The following is a 15,730-nucleotide window of genomic DNA, read 5'->3' on the forward strand; positions in this document are numbered from 1 at the left end:
CTGCCCCTCCCCTGCCCTCCCCTTCCCCTTCCCCTTCCCCTTCCCCTTCACCTTTTCCCTTTTTTTCCCTTTTCCCTTTTTCCTCCCTCCCTCCCTCATTCTACAGGATTACCAGACTGATAGATTAGGGGAATACAATCTAGTTAACCTAGATTTTAGCAAAGCACTTGATAAAATCTGTGGCATGATTCCTGTGCACAAGATGGAGAGCTGTGGGCTAGAGGAAAACACAATTCACAGCTGGCTGAGTAGCTGGGGCCAAGAACAGAGCTCTGAATCATTCCTTGCCAGCATGGCAGGGAGCTCTAGTGGATTGTCTGATGATCTATGCTTGTCTGACATTTTCATCAATGACTTGGATAAAGCCAGAGATTGCTGTCCACTCATCCCATCTGCACAGGACATCAGACCCTGGGAGGGATGGCTAACACCCTCAATGGCAGGGACTGTGCTCCCACAGGGGCTACAAGAAGCATTTCAAGGGAGGAGCAGCCAGGAATGATGTACCAGTGAACATTTATATAGCGCTTTAAGGTTTACAAAGGGCTTTAGAAAACATATCTCATTTTATCCTCCCCACCACCCTCTGAGCTACCTGCCATTATTATCTCTGCTTTATAGATAAGGAAACTGAGGCAAACAGAGGTTAAGTGACTTGCTTAAGATCAAAAACCCAGTGAAAGTCAGAGGTTGGATTTGAACTCAGGGTTTCCTAACTCCAAGTCTGGAACTCTCTCTACTTACTCACTTAGTTGCCTCTGTATGGGGAATATTTGGTAAATAGCTATATTATCCCATTGAAATAAATTCATTTTTCATTTGTTCAAAGGCACAGAAACTCTAGAGATTTCTTTCATTTCATACCAACTTTGGTACATGGAAATATTTACAGGGATTAACCTCTGGTACAGGGGAAGGAGCTCTGAACTGAGAGTCAGGAAACGGGATCTAGAACTTTCTCTGCCATCATAGAATCCTAGGCTTAGAGCTGAATAAGGCCTTAGGGATTGTGCCATTTTTTATTTCTATTACCTAGCACCTAACACAGTGTCAGCAATACTTACTGAGTGATTTTTTTGATGGATCTTTGAGTGACAGCTTTGTTTACAAATGATGAAACTAAGGTGACTTGTCCAAGGTCACACACTTTGTGAGAGCCAGAGCAGAATCTAACCCAAGTCTTCTGACCACAATTCCAGTGTTCTTTCCCATCTAATACAGATAGAAGTAGTTTGGCAGGAAGATGTATACAGTCAATCAAGTTAAATTTCCCTTGCAAAAGCAAGTCAACTGACCAAGTAAATTTACCATGCCCGATGCACAAGAACTTGGGTGAATTTTTTTTGCTTTGAGCTAAAATCTTCCCCAAATAACCAATGTATATTTTAATTCTGCATATTTGGCCAAAATTAATTAACTGAATTTTGAATCTGTTTTCAAAGAACCAGTTGGTATTAATGTGTTACTCAGTATAATTTCCCAAAGCTCATTGTTATTAAAGCAAAACCTTTCTTAGTTTTATTTTTTATTAGAACCATGAGAAAGAACCACCACCATCACCCCCCTTTCTGAGAGAGAGAGAGAGAGAGAGAGAGAGAGAGAGAGAGAATAGTATGCTTCAATTTGCATTCAGACTCCATAGTGGATAGCATTTTCTATCATGAGTCTTTTGGAGTTGTCTTAGATCCTTGCATTGCTGAGAAGAGCCAAGTCTATCAAAGTTGGTCTTTGTGCAATGTTACTGTTACTGTGTATGATGTTTTCCTGGTTCTGCTCATTTCACTCAGCATCAGTTCATGCAAGTCTTTCCAGAAAACCTTTCTTAGTGCAAAAGATTCTTGGAATGTGGAGGCATCATGGTATCCTGGAAAGAGCACTGGTTCTTGAGTCAGAGGATTTGTGTTCAAATCATCCTTCTGTGTAACCTTGGCAACTCATTTAAGTTCCTTGGGCCTCAGATTCCTCATTTGTAAAGTGAGAGGATTGGACTAGATGGTCTTTGAGGTTTTTCCAACTAAAATGGCATCTAACTGTTCTTGGTGAGTTCATGCCACCTGATTCCATAAAGGGAAGTTCAAACCCCGTAGAAAAGGACTCAGTAACGTGTTTCCACAGGTCAAAGAATAGTCTTTAATAGTTTGGTACTTTGGACAAATTACTTCTCTCTAGGTCTGTTTATTTACCTGAATAATGAAGAGACTGAAATAGCTGATTTTTTCCAGCTATGATGCTTGAGTTCCTTTGCAGCTCAGGAACTCTTTAAGTTAGCATTCCTAAACTTAAGCAGTTCTGGAAGTATAAAAAAATAATAATAGTATAAATAAATAATAATAGTCTTATGTAGCACTTTAAGCTATGCAAAGAGCTTTTATGTGAGTTGACATCTCATTTAACTCAAAGTTTGATGTTCTAGTTTGGATGAACAGAATACATGTGATAGGATATTAGAGCTATTAAGGGTATTACAGGGATGTTAAGTCCAATCTCTCTCTCCCTCTCCTTCTCCCCCTCTCCCTCTCTTTCTTTCTCTCTCCCTCCCTTCCCCCTCACTTTATCTCCCTCCCTCTCTTTCCCTTACTCCCTCTCCTCCCCTTTCCCTCTCTCAGATTTGGCTGTGAGAGTTGGCATTACATTCTTTATGTTTTTATTTTTTCAATTAGCAAACATTCTTTTTTTTCTGCCATTCTTCCTTCCCCCCACCCCTGAAAAACAAAAGGAAAAAAAAGCATTGTAAAAAAATATTCAGAGTCAAATAAAATACATTTTCACCTGAGCTGTGTCCAAGAACATGTGTCTCCTTCTGCATATTTACTCCATCACTTTTCTGTCTGGAGTTGAGTAGTGTCTTTCACCATTGGTCTGATAGCTTTGCTTTCTCCTTGTTGGGGGCTTAGAGCTAATACAGGGAGTTTCTGTTTCTAAATCTGGTCATGATAGAGCTATATTTTTCTTGACCTGAAGGTGAGAGATTTTCCTTTAAAAATGAGTTTTAAACAAAAGGAAATGAAGAAAAGCTCCAGGAAACCCAACTGCTCCTTCTGATGTTTTCGCTCTTTCTTCTTTTCCCAGATTTTTGGGATATGCCTAGCTCAGAATTTGGTTAGTGACATTGAAGCTGTCAGGGCCAGCTGGTAGAACTGCTGAATGAACCAACCGCTGTAAGACACTGGACTCCTGAGACCCTCCCCTGCCTCCAGTCTGCTATGCTGATGCCAAGCTCCAACGCCAGTGACAATGCTTTCAGTCTGCAGTCCCAAAGGCTGATATTGCCATGAAATTGCTTCTGTAGGGGTGAACCTAGGGAGGGTTATTAGGACCTGCTGCTCACTGACAGATTTCAATTTAAAACAAAAAATGATCCATTTGAAAGCTGTTGAACCGTGCATCTACTGTAGCCATGGTTTGTGAACAGTTGGACACTTACCAAAAAGAAAATTCAACCAGATGTGCGTAAATTGAAACACAATTACATTGTGATCTGTGGAAAATGATGTTTTTTCTCTCCTTGTGTTATTTGAGGGCTGTCAGAGGTGGCGAAAGGAGTTTTGTGTCTTCATCATACCCAGAAGGGACAGTCATTTTGTCCTCAAATGAAAGGAACTGCTATCTTTTCTAAAATGAAACCCATTGATAAGGAGCAAATTTTTTTTTCATCTCCAACTGTAAATGTTAAGAAATTCTAAGAACCAAGAAGAGAACTTGGGTCTTTTAAGTGTCCTGCTCCTGAATTTGTGAACAGAGTCTTTAAATAACTTGTGAGAAGCATCACCTGCTGTTCCAGGTTCTTCCCCTTTTGCCAGGGAAGGAAATCAATATGACATCTGCACTGAGCCAATGAGTTGGAAGACTTCAGGGTGCCGTATCTTAGCCGAGCAATCTTCCTAAGCAAGCATGGGGTTTATTTCAAATGGAAATAGGAGAAGAAATTGTGTTAAATGAGGTGGTGTTACTTAATGTTCTCCCCCCGCCCCAGAAAAAAAAAATTGGTTGCTGTATTCTTTGGAAATTTCTGGAATACTCCTTATTTGGGGATTAGGGGGCTAAGGCTTTGATACAAATCTTTTAAATTTTCCTTTAAAACATTTTTTTTTCCCAGCTGAAACCTTGACTTTTCCTTTTTAATGATTCTTACCTGCATGAATCGTGACTTGAGATCCACCAGCCATTACTTCCTCCCTAATGTACCAACACTCTCAGAAATATTTCAAACTGTAATTTGGTCAGAACTGACCCATTTCTTTTTTAGTGCATGGCTGTGAGAAGTTCTGGCTTGTTCCCCACATCCTCAAAGTGAAGGGATCAGCCTTGACACTCGGAAATGCTTCCAGGAACTCAGCCACACTGTCCCTGGGGTCCTTTCTCATGACCCCCTCACCAACTGCTTCCTTCCTTCCTTTCCCCAAATGGGATTAAATGCCAATGGGAAGCAGCCTCAACAGGCTCAAAAAGCTTGTCTTTTTTTTCTAATGGAAAAGAAAGAAACCGTGTGTGTGGTCTCCAGTTACCTCCATCCTCTTCCAGGAGACTTAACAGCTAGAATGATAATGAAGCACAAGAGTCTGGAGCCAGGACTGCTGTCCAAGCCTGGGGGAAGGGCCCCATGACACTGTCTTGGTGCTGCTGCCCCAACGTGACCTAGTATCAGTAGGAAGGCCAGAGAAGGCTTCCCGGCTTTCATCCACAGTGTCTTGTGTAAGTGTCTATCAGGGCATTTCTCCCCTGGGCAGCAGGGATGACACAGGTGCCAGGGGTCTCTCCTATGGCATGCCATCCTTCCAAATTGCCATTTGGCCAGTGCACTTTGGAGAGAGATTGAGCTTGTGTTTTCCTATTTTGCACCTGACCCTCCACTGTCCCAGCCCTGGGTATGATCAATTTTTGAAATGTTCATAAAAAGAGGAAGAAAATGCTCCATCTACAACCTTCTTCTAAATAGTAATCTATTCCATATTGTGTGTGTGTGTGTGCATGTGTGAGCCTGTGTGTGTGTGTGTGTGTGTGTATGTACACTTGTACAGTTAGATAGAAAGGTTCATTCCACATCTCTGTGATATCTGATAAACTTAGTCCATCTCCAGCCCCCAAATTATAATTTAGCATCCCCTGGCTGTGAAGACTTGAGCTCTCCAAGTTGCACTTTTGCCTTTTTTTCCCATTAATTACCTCATGAATTCCATTTGACCTTTAGGCTCATTGTCAGCAACATCCCAACCCTTCAGAGAATGCAGTGAAGGACCAACAGCAAGTCCGTGTGAGCTTCATTTTTTAAATCATGCATTATTTTTTACACTCAGAAAGTGTTTGTAATAAAGATCGTCCTTAATAAACCTGGTTCCACCTTTCCGCAGTGTTACGTTTTTCTTCATCACATTCCCCTTAGGAAGCCGAAGTCCTTCCTTCACTTTCCCTAAGGGTGGGCTAGAGGAGAAGACAAAACCCCTATCTCAGCTGGCGTTACAAGGTCCAGAACCTGGGAGTTCATCAGAGAGGGGAAATCTAGAACCCAACATGATTTCACAAACAGGGCAGTGCCTGCAAGGACTCTCACTAAAGTTGGAAAGGAGTAATTGAAACTATTCAGAGAGTTTTGCTTTGATTTTTTTTTCCTGAAGAGTTTAAGGTATTTTCTTGGGCTCAGCTCAGCTTTTACTGCTTTGAGCATCCTGGTTAAAGCAGCCTTTCTTCATCCCACTGGTCCATGGTGCTAAATGATCCAGCCACTCACATAAAATGGCATGAGTAATCCCACTTCTCTTTCATTGCTGTATCATGGTTACATTCTTTATACCTACTGTTAATTAATAATTATTCTTTAGAGTTCTGGAGAGGTAGTGTGATTTAGTGGATAGAGAGCTGGCCTCCAACCTAGAAAGCCTTGGGTCCAAGGCCAACCTTGACCTCAGATTGGCTGTGTGACAGTGGCCAAGTGATATAACACAGCTACAGAGAGTAGCTTACTCTAAGTACTTACACTGAACTACTCTCTTAAGACCAAAAAGGAGATGATCTGCATTTATAAAAGAATTGTGTTCTTGGAGGACCAGTCCCTATTCCTATTTATAACTACTGCCTCCCTCCCCACTTACAGATTCTAACAATGCTTTCCCAAGAAGTTTCTGAGATGTAGGTCAATTGACCTTTGCTTGTTATGCAAAATATATATGCTTGCATTAACTGGGGGATGGGATGGAAATATTTTAGGAATAAGCTTAGTATTGGCTATCTTAGAGAGATCTGCTCAGACCCTGTTTCTATCCACAGTGAATAGAAGCCCCATGAAGTCTGTGTCCAAAGACAACGGAAATATTGAATACTGGTGACCTAAAAGGTCCTTTCCACTTCTTTGTTTTCAGATTTCACTTTGAGGACCCCTTCTCTAGGGAAATGCTGTTTAGACCTCTGAAGAAGACGTGGGCACTTTTCCATGAAAACTGGCCAGTTGAATTTCATTTCTGGCACCCTTCTTTAAGGCATTTGGGGGATGGTGGTGGGATGCCAAGTACTTCGAGCCACAGGGGAAGTGCCCTGTGTTCATCTTTCTGTATTCATAAAGGGAAAAGAAATCCATACAAAGTCTACAGGTAACAATAAATAAGACAGCTGGACCCTGGAGGATGCAGTGTGCTTGAGATGATCATTGATAGGGAGGGAATAGATTCTTCCAGATCGATAGCCATTTTCTAGCTGCATGTCTCTCTCCCCCCTTTCTGGGTAGGTTTTCTTGCTTGCAGTTTAGATAGCCTGACTTAAACTTAAGGATATTTTATTGCATTAGTCCACCATGATAATGATTTTTTGTTTTATTGTTTGCTTAGTATTAGGTGCTTTATGGAAGAAGGCCACTCTAAGTCAATGCATGATGAACTAGTCCTGAGTGCCCAATACAGGCCATAAGCCATACTCCTCAGAGAACCAATACCAGCCATTGACGTGAATCAGAAGGGTGGGCAGGGTAGGCCAGGAGATTTCTTCCCAGTGTCAGTACACTCTGCAAATAAAATGAGAACTGGCTGTTTCCCTGCAGTGCATCCTGGGGAGGCACAGAATTTGGCCTTTTTTTTTTTTCAATCTGGAATAGAATGAGGCCATTTCTGAGGTTTAAAATATTTTTGTCTATCTTTTAAAAATTTATTTTTAGTTTTCAACATCCACTTCCATAATATTTTCAGTTTCAAATTTTCTCCCTATCTCTCACTTCCCCCCACCCCAAGATGGTGTGTAAATTGATATAGGCCTTTCTGAGCTTTTCAGAAAGCAGGTGAATTGGATCAGGAATGCTTTGTTGCCCTGCCCTCTAGTGTCCACAGTGGAGAATTACATGTGACAACTAAAAAGAAATGTGGAAATAATTTAGCTCCATTCAAAGTCCCAGGGGAATGGGGGTTTGAGTCCTTGACCTCCTGGAACTTTGGGAAGTACTAATTTGTATGGGACAGGGGCGCCTAGATTTTTTGTTTGGGGAAAAACTCTTTTTTTCCACTCTATTCTGCATTGGTCTCTTAGAGTAGATTTGGCCTTCTAGCATCAGCTGCCTTTTTTTGTAATGTTGAAATTAAGAGAGCTAATATTTCTTGTTCTTGAAAGGTCCAGAGAAAGCATCAGCTCTTTCATTGGGTCTTTTGACCTTGCTGTGCCTACATCTGCTGCTGCTGGTACTTCATTAGACCACTGCCTTGTGTGTCCCTCAAAGCCCCTCCCCAACCTCCCCTCCGTTTGTTCTCCAATACCCTAACTAACTTGTAGCACTTTACAAATGACCTTAGTGGTCATTAGAAGTCTAAGAGTTTGAGGGCCTGGCTGTGGCATAGACTAGCTGTGTAACCTTGGACAGATCACTTTATCTCTCTGTTCCCTCACCTGTAAAAATGTGATACTAGCAAGGACCTACCTCACAGGGTTGTTGTGAGGAAAGAGCTCTCTAAGCTTCCAAATACACTATATATTTGACTGGTTACCTATTGGCTTCTGATGTTTCTTAAGGAAAGAAAAAAATATGTATCTGCTCACCCGGGGTGAGCACACACATGCGCACACACACACACACACACACACACACACATTCTGTATGGTACAGTATCAATCCTCCTCAAAAACCACACACACACATTTGATTTGGGATTGGTGAAGCAATTTAAGAGGAAGAGAGATTTGTGGAAGTAACTGAATGTACTAGATTAATGCAGATTTTCATCTGGCTCCCTTTACCAATGCTTCTAGAATAGTGGTGAGCTGTGTTGTGTGTTTCCTTTTGTAGTTTTTTTTAATGCATTTTAACTGGTCTCTTGTTCTTCCATCACCTTCATTTTTCAAGATTTCCTTCCCCTATGAGAGTCATCCCTTCTAATGAAGAATAAAAATGAGGTGGGAAAGAACAATCTGGCAAGTCTAACCCACTTTATGTGGTGTTCTTCACCAAGAGCCCCCCACCCCTTCACCCCTTTTCCATTTGCAGTTGTAAAAAAGAAAAGATAACATTGTTTTGTCTACTAGTATAAGATCTTGTCATGTCTTTCCAGGACTTGGTGTAATAGCTTCCTAACTGGTCTCCCTAAATCAACTCTCCTCTGATACAACCTTCCTATAGGTGGCAAAATACATTGATTCATGCATAGATCTGACAAAGTCACTTTCCTGTTCAGAGCCTTCAGAGACAGGATTTCCTGGCATTTAAAGACCTGCCAGCAGCCTTCCTTTTCAATGTCACTTTCCATTGCAGACCTTCATAAATTTTTCCTTTTAGTGATAACTTACAGTTCCCCAATATTAGAGGTTGTCCTTTCTGCCCACAATACACCCCAACTACATTTCTCTCAAGGTCCAGCTCAGGTGCCACTTCTGCCAGGCAAACTTCCTTGAACTCAGAAAGTTCGTTTTCTTCCTTCCTTCCTTCCTTCCTTCCTTCCTTCCTTCCTTCCTTCCTTCCTTCCTTCCTTCCTTTAAAAAAAACCAGAGCACTTTGTATGAATCTCTTGTCCCATTCTTGTCTCCTATATACCTGTGCATTGTCTTCTCCTTTCTATTAAACTATAAACTCAGAGAGCAAGGCCTATGTCCTCCTCTTTGCTTTTGTACGCCTACTTGATAAATGTGTTGAATGCTTTTGAATCTGTTGTTTACCCTCTGCTTGGTTGCTTTAATTTATGAATTAGCAAAATGACTTGTGAAAACAACAAGGCTGTTGGAGGGTACTGTTAAAAGTGGATTGCATGTCACTATAGTGAGTATCTGGGATCTTGGGAGGCTGATCAGCTAGGAGTCTTCAGTGGAAGGCAGTGAAATAAGTGGGAGGGCTAATGAGAGGCATAGCCCATGGAATAATTAGATTATATGTGGTATTGTGTCCTCTGTGATTTAAATGGATGGAATGGAACCTTTACATAAGAAGACTATGTTCACACTGCTTCTTACTATTCATTTTAAAGGATCAAAAAATGGTCTCGATGCCATTTGTGAAGTTTTTTTAATGAGTGACTTTCTAAGGAATGTTTTATTAAATTTATGATGGAAATCATTTGAATAGTTGTGAAGTATTCTGTATTCACTTGAAGTAATTCATTTTATATGCAATTTGTTAACAACTGAAAATTTTATAAATAAAATGATCCAATATTCACGGTGAATGCTTTCTTTCTTTTGTACAGTGATATGATGATGCATCTTGTCTCCAACACTGTTTTAGTTGCCGTGAAGGATACAGAAGAAAGCTAAGATTTGGTTCCTGCCCTCAAAGAGTTTACATTTTTCAACCAAAGAAATGAAACAGATACACAATGAAACAATGGAGAAAATTAGAGAACAGTTCTCAAATGATTCAGTCTAGATTTAAGTTCAAAGAAGGGAGAGATAGGTGGTGGCTCAAGGAATCCAGGAAAGCTTCATAGAGGAAATGGATCTGAAACAGAAGTGAGAATTTGGAGGGGGCCAGGAATAGGCTAGCCAGCCTGGAGTAAATATGGAGAGTTAGTATGATTATAGAGAAGTGTGGAAGAAGAAAATTAATGTGGAAGAAGGAAAGGTGGTAGTTTTGAGAGTATGGTAATGACAGGACAAAGGCAATGAATATAGTCCTTGTGACACCCTGCTACTCTCAGGGCATTTTTAATTTATTAGAAATATTTATCTAGATTGAACATAAGGAAGCAGATTAACATTGTGACTTCTCTCCCTTAATGAAGGTAATAATTTAGAAACTCATCACAAGCTGTCACCATGAAAGCCTGTTACGAAGAACAATTTTACACACCAGTAAACCAACAACTTCAGAGTTAATGAAGCTGCAAAACAGATATTGTCTCCATTTCTATGTAGTTCTTCTTGGATCTTAAGATTCTTGGACAGCAAATATGAATAGTACAGTTTTGCATTATTCAAAATTGGAACAAGTGTCTCTCTTGGTCCCAGCTTGTCTCCTCTTAAAATGGAGGAGGGAGGGGTCAGTAAAGTCCTCTCCAATGCTAAATCTCATGATATAAATACTATTTGTGTAGCACCTTAAATCTTTTTTATAAATGGTATTTTATTTTTTCCAATTACATGTAAAAACAATTTTTAATATTAATTTTTTGAAAGATTTTGTGTTCCACATTTTTCTTCCTCTCTCTCTTTCCCCTTACCCAAGATGGCCACAAACTGATATAGGTTATACATGTGCAATCACATAAAAGATATTTCAACATTAGTCATGTTGTAAAAGAAGAAACAGAAGAAAAGGAAAAACCATGAAAAAAAAACCAAGTGAAAAATAATATGCTTCAATGTACATTTAAACCCTATCAGTTCTTTCTCTGGATGTGGATGGCATTTTCCATCATAACTCTTTTGGAATTGTCTTGGATCATTGTATTGCTAAGAAGAACTAAGTCAATTAGAGTTCATCATCATAATGATTCAAATCTTACAAAAACCCTGGAAGGTAAGTAATTATCAACTTCATTTCATAGATAAGGAAATAGTGGTCTGAAATTTGCTCAGTTTGTGTTGTTAGTGCTGGGATTCAAACCAAGGTGTTCCAGCTTCAGAATGAATGCTCTGTCTGCTATGCCAAATTGTATGGGAACTTAATTATTTCCTCAGACCAGAGTCACCACAACTTTTATTTGGTGGGTGTGTCACCCTGTGTTTCACAAAGAAAGAAGGAAGAATTCTGAAGTAAAGGGATCTAGCAGAAGTCTCAATTTTAGACAGCTATATTTAGATTTATTGTTTATTTTTAGATCTCTCATTTAGATGGCTGTAAGGGCATGCATTAAGGTTTAAGGCTGGAAAGAGAAATAAAAGAGGCAGGACTCTCAGCTCCTCTTCTTACCTGTGTGTGCTAAGCCCCAGAACTTTGATGGTCAGCCCCAGCGAGGCAGAAATAGGAGTGGTGATGATTACAAAGATAGATATTTAGTGTTGATGTCACAAAAGATCAACTGACACCTGGAGAGGTCCAGAAGTGAAATGAGCTGCTGGGGGAATGGGATCCTCTCCACTAGAAGTCTTCAAGAACAGGCTAGATGTCCACTTGTCAGGTATGTTATAGAAAGAATTCTTGTCCAGGGATGGGTTGGGTTAGATGGTCTCTGAGATCCTTTCCTCCTCTTGGGAGTCAGTGATTCAGGAAGATAAAATCTCTAGGGTCAGATAGTTGGGACCAGTATTGCAGCTGCAAGGTTTAATGGTAGGTCTACTAGAGTAGGGAAAATCTGAGTTCAAATCCTATCTCAGAAGCGAAATTGTTTTTTTCCTGGGTGAGTTATTTTAGCCTCTCTCAGCTTTCCTTTCCTCATCTATAAATAAAATTACCTACCTCAGAGGATTGTTGTGAGAATCAGACCAGATGATGTGTCTAAAGTGCTAAAACCACTATAGATATAAATGTCAGCTGTTTCTATTGCTAACTAGCTCTGCCCTCATAGAGTCATAGATCCTTGGAGATGATGGGGGATCTTAGGCACCATTTTGTACAGTTTCCTTGATTACAGATGAGGAAACTGAGTCTCGGAGAGGTTCCAAACCCAGTGCATGTCAGAGCTGAGCGTCTAGCCCAAGTCTTCTGACTGGTGTTCTTTCCTGTATTCCGGAGGTAGAAGTGGTTGGGCAGGAGAAGGGAGATGCTGTATAAAGGAAGCATGTCCAATCAATCAAGTTAAATTCTACCCACTAAGTAGTTATCTGAGCTAATTTGTCATGGTAATGAACAACAGTATATTTGGGTTTGGTCTTGGACTGGAAATTTCTCCAAAGTAATTAGTGTCATTTAAATTCTGCATACTTGGTAAATGTATACCTTTTTTTTTAAGGGCAGTCAGGGATAAGGGACTTGTCCAGGGGCACACTAAGTGTCTTGAGGCTAGATTTGACTCCAAGGCTGGTGCTCTATCTATCCGCTAGCTGTCCCAATGTATACCCATTTTCAAATGGGAGTGTAGATTACTCAATAAAATCTGACAAAATATACTAAATGAAAAGTTCCTTAATTCAAGAGACTTTTGGAACATAGACTCAGCATGTGCAGTGGAATGAGAACTGGCTCTATGCAGATCTGGGTTCAGATTCTACTTCTGACACAATCTGTGTGACCTTTGGGGAATCAGCTCACATCCCCAAGGTTTGTTTCCTCATCTATAAAACGAGGGGCTTGGACCAGATGACATGTTCAGGGTTCTTTTTACTATGAAATACTATGGAAATCCAATTGTCACAAGTGAGGGTGGGCAGGAATGTTTAGTTTAAAGCTGTGTCCAATTTCTTGATTGAAAATTAATTTTTTGGGGGCGGCCAGGTGGCTCAGCGATTAAGAGCACCGGCTCCAGTGTCGGGATGACCTGGATCAAATCCGGGCCCAGATACTCAGCACCACACCCAGAAATAACTGGCCGTGTAACCTTGAGCAAGTTACTTAACCCCGATTGCTTTAAAAAAAAAAGAAAATTAATTTTTTTATGATTACAAGATCAACCCCTTCAGTACCTATGAGCAAACTCAATGTCTTTTGTTTTCTTATTTGTACAATGCAGGCATTGAACTAGACAACCTCTGAGACGTCCTTCATGAAGCTCGAGATCTTTGGTTGTCAAATCTAAGCTAGGGAACCAGAGACAGCATCAGTAATTTGCCCAAGGGACAGGGGTCCTTTTGAAGGATAGGTTTCAATTTTCAATCCAGCACACTGTGTAATTTGCAAACACTGCCCATTTCTTGGGATGACAGATGCAATTTTAGCTTACTAACACCTCGAAAAGATAAACTTTGAATTTCACAGAATGGTGGGCAGCATTCTAGTACTAGTTTTAGCTTAGAGTAGAATCTAGAAACCAGGGAATGAGAATGCTTGCAACACAGCTATGAGCCTTTTACTATAGTATAAGATGTATTGCATGTGTCACGTGCAATCATACATACACATTTTTGTAGAGCATAGTGAAGGTTTTTTTTTTTATCATTTGCTGGTGCTTTCAAGATGGCAGAGTCTAATGAAATGAATCTAGAGAATTTGAGTTCCTTTTTTGGCTCAAATCAGGGGAATCAGATAAAGCATTTAATGTAATGGATACAGTGATGGACTCGAGGTAAGAAGATTTGGGTAAAAATCCCACCTCTCACATCTGTGACCATGGACAAGACATTTAACCTCTCTTGGTCTCCGATCCCTTCCCTGTAAAATAAGAGGGCTGCCCAGACTAGATAGACTACCTTGCAGGTACCTTCTAGTTTTAAATCTGTGATCCCAGGAACTCTTTTTGTCTCAGTTGCCCAGATTTAAAGAGGATAATGAGATCTGCCGATTGTATATGTAAACTAGTGCTGTTGGTGGGTATGTGTAGTGAAGCTGGGCTTGAAGCTGCTCATTCAGGGAATAAATCCAAGGTATGGAGAGGTGGGGCAAGATGGCTCCCGAATTAATCCTCAGATTTAAATAGAACAACATGCCTTCAGCGTTCTATGACTTTTGAGTGTTACGTGGCAGGCTACTATTTGTTCCTTTTCTCTGGGTATGCTGAGATGATGTGAACTGGGATATGTACAGTATTCATCTGGAGGTGAGATTTCCTTTCCCTTAATAGCAACAAATACTCAGATAATGGTAAAATTTTTAGATGTAGCTGCTAAGCAAGAAGCAAAAATAGTCCTTCTAAATCAAGGAAAGCCATGTTGGTAAGACTATTAAGAAATATGAAATCCTCTGGCATTCTAAGACCTTCACATCCTGACCCCTCTTCCCCACCTTTCCAGACTTCTTTTATACCTTGACTTCTCTTTCCACCATGTTCTCTTGAATCCAGTGACACTGGCCTCCTGGCTGCTCCTTGAACAAGGCACTCTGTCTTCAGACTGTGGTTGTCCCCCATGTCTAAAATGCTGTCCCTCCTCATCTTCACCTCCTGGGCTTCCCTGAAATTCTACAGGAAACCTTTCCCAATCCTTTTTAATTCTAGTGTCTTCCCTCTGTAAATTACTTTCCATTCATTTTGTAAATACCTTGTGTGTACATATTCATTCCATTATCTCCCCTGTTAAATTATAAGCTCAAGGGCAGGGATTGATTGTCTTTTGCTTTTCTTGGCATTCAAATGCCTGGCAGACAGGTACTTAATAAATGATTATTGATTGACAGAATTGAAAAGATAATTTGTTACCAGGAAAGTATTCATAGAAGAAGTCAGCTTTTCAGGAATCTTGTCCAGTTTTAGAATTGTGTTATCACTCCCATGGAGAGATCAGGAAAGTAGTTATGTATACTTTGACTGGGGACCCCATTCTATTTGAGAAGCTGGACCAATATGGTGCCAGATGCCTCTAAAATACTTTACCCTTTCTGAGCCTCAATTTTCTCATCTTAAAAATAATGGGGCTAAGCCAGATAACCTTGAAGATGCCTCAACTTCATAAAGCTTTAGAGAAGTGGGGTAGGGGAATCCCTTTCTTTATGTGGCCAAGTTTGAGAGATGTTTTCCATAAAAAGTTACATGGGTTAACTAACCTCACTTATCAGCTTTCCTGCAGCCTGCTTCTTAACTGCACTCATATTTAACCTTACCACCCCTAAATCTTTGGATAATCCAGGGCTATATTTGTCTATTTCCTCATTAATTTATAAAATTTCAACATATCAATTGGTTAAATTCAACTCCCCTCCCCAGTTCACCAAATATTGTTTATTTAATAAACTGGAAAAGCTTCCCTTTCCAGTCATAGTTCCTCATCTTTCTATATTAGGTCCCTTAATCTCATCAATTTAAATAAATATTAAAGTTTCTGAACATACTATTTATTAATAATAAAAGGCAGATAATTATTTCAGCTGTTAGAATTAGTGCCAGTTTCCTGAATGGATGTCTCAAGTTACACTAATCCAATTTTATATCATTAATTTATTGATATGTCATCAATATAATTCATTTATTGATATGTTATCAATATAATTCATATAGTGATATGATCAGCCTCCAAAGAAGGAATTATTTTTTTTTCCTTTTTGGAGGGCAGTTGGGGTTAAGTGACTTGCCCAAAGTCACACAGCTAGTAAGTGTGTCAAGTGTCTGAGGCTGCATTTGAACTCGGGTCCTCCTGACTCCAGGGCCACTACTTTATTCACTGCGCCACCTAGCTGCCCCCAAAGCAGGCATTCTTAACCAGGGGTCTGTGAACCTGTTTTCTAATATTTTGATAACTATTTAAATAAGTTTGGTTTCCTTTTTAATCCTATATATTTTATTTTGTGCATTTAAGTGTGTTATTCTGAGGA

At 40.0% G+C, this 15,730-nt stretch overlaps 1 protein-coding gene across 2 annotated transcripts in view; it reads left to right on the plus strand.

The window, feature by feature from the left end:
* The window catches only part of TSPAN5 (tetraspanin 5), a 205,531-nt gene extending 200,190 nt beyond the window's left edge, over window positions 1–5,341 (plus strand). For both annotated transcript variants that reach the window (XM_069094316.1, XM_069094308.1), the window contains one exon: window positions 3,070–5,341. Coding sequence is in view for 1 of the 2 variants with exons in the window: in XM_069094308.1 (XP_068950409.1) it covers window positions 3,070–3,135 (66 nt within the window). In the remaining variant the exon portion in view is untranslated. The remainder of the gene's footprint in view (window positions 1–3,069) is intronic.
* Window positions 5,342–15,730: the final 10,389 nt, after the last annotated feature.

This window comes from Petaurus breviceps, unplaced genomic scaffold, assembly GCF_028583685.1.
Source record: "Petaurus breviceps papuanus isolate PSGF00001 unplaced genomic scaffold, PetGlider_PUasm1.0 126, whole genome shotgun sequence".
Taxonomy (NCBI): domain Eukaryota; kingdom Metazoa; phylum Chordata; class Mammalia; order Diprotodontia; family Petauridae; genus Petaurus; species Petaurus breviceps.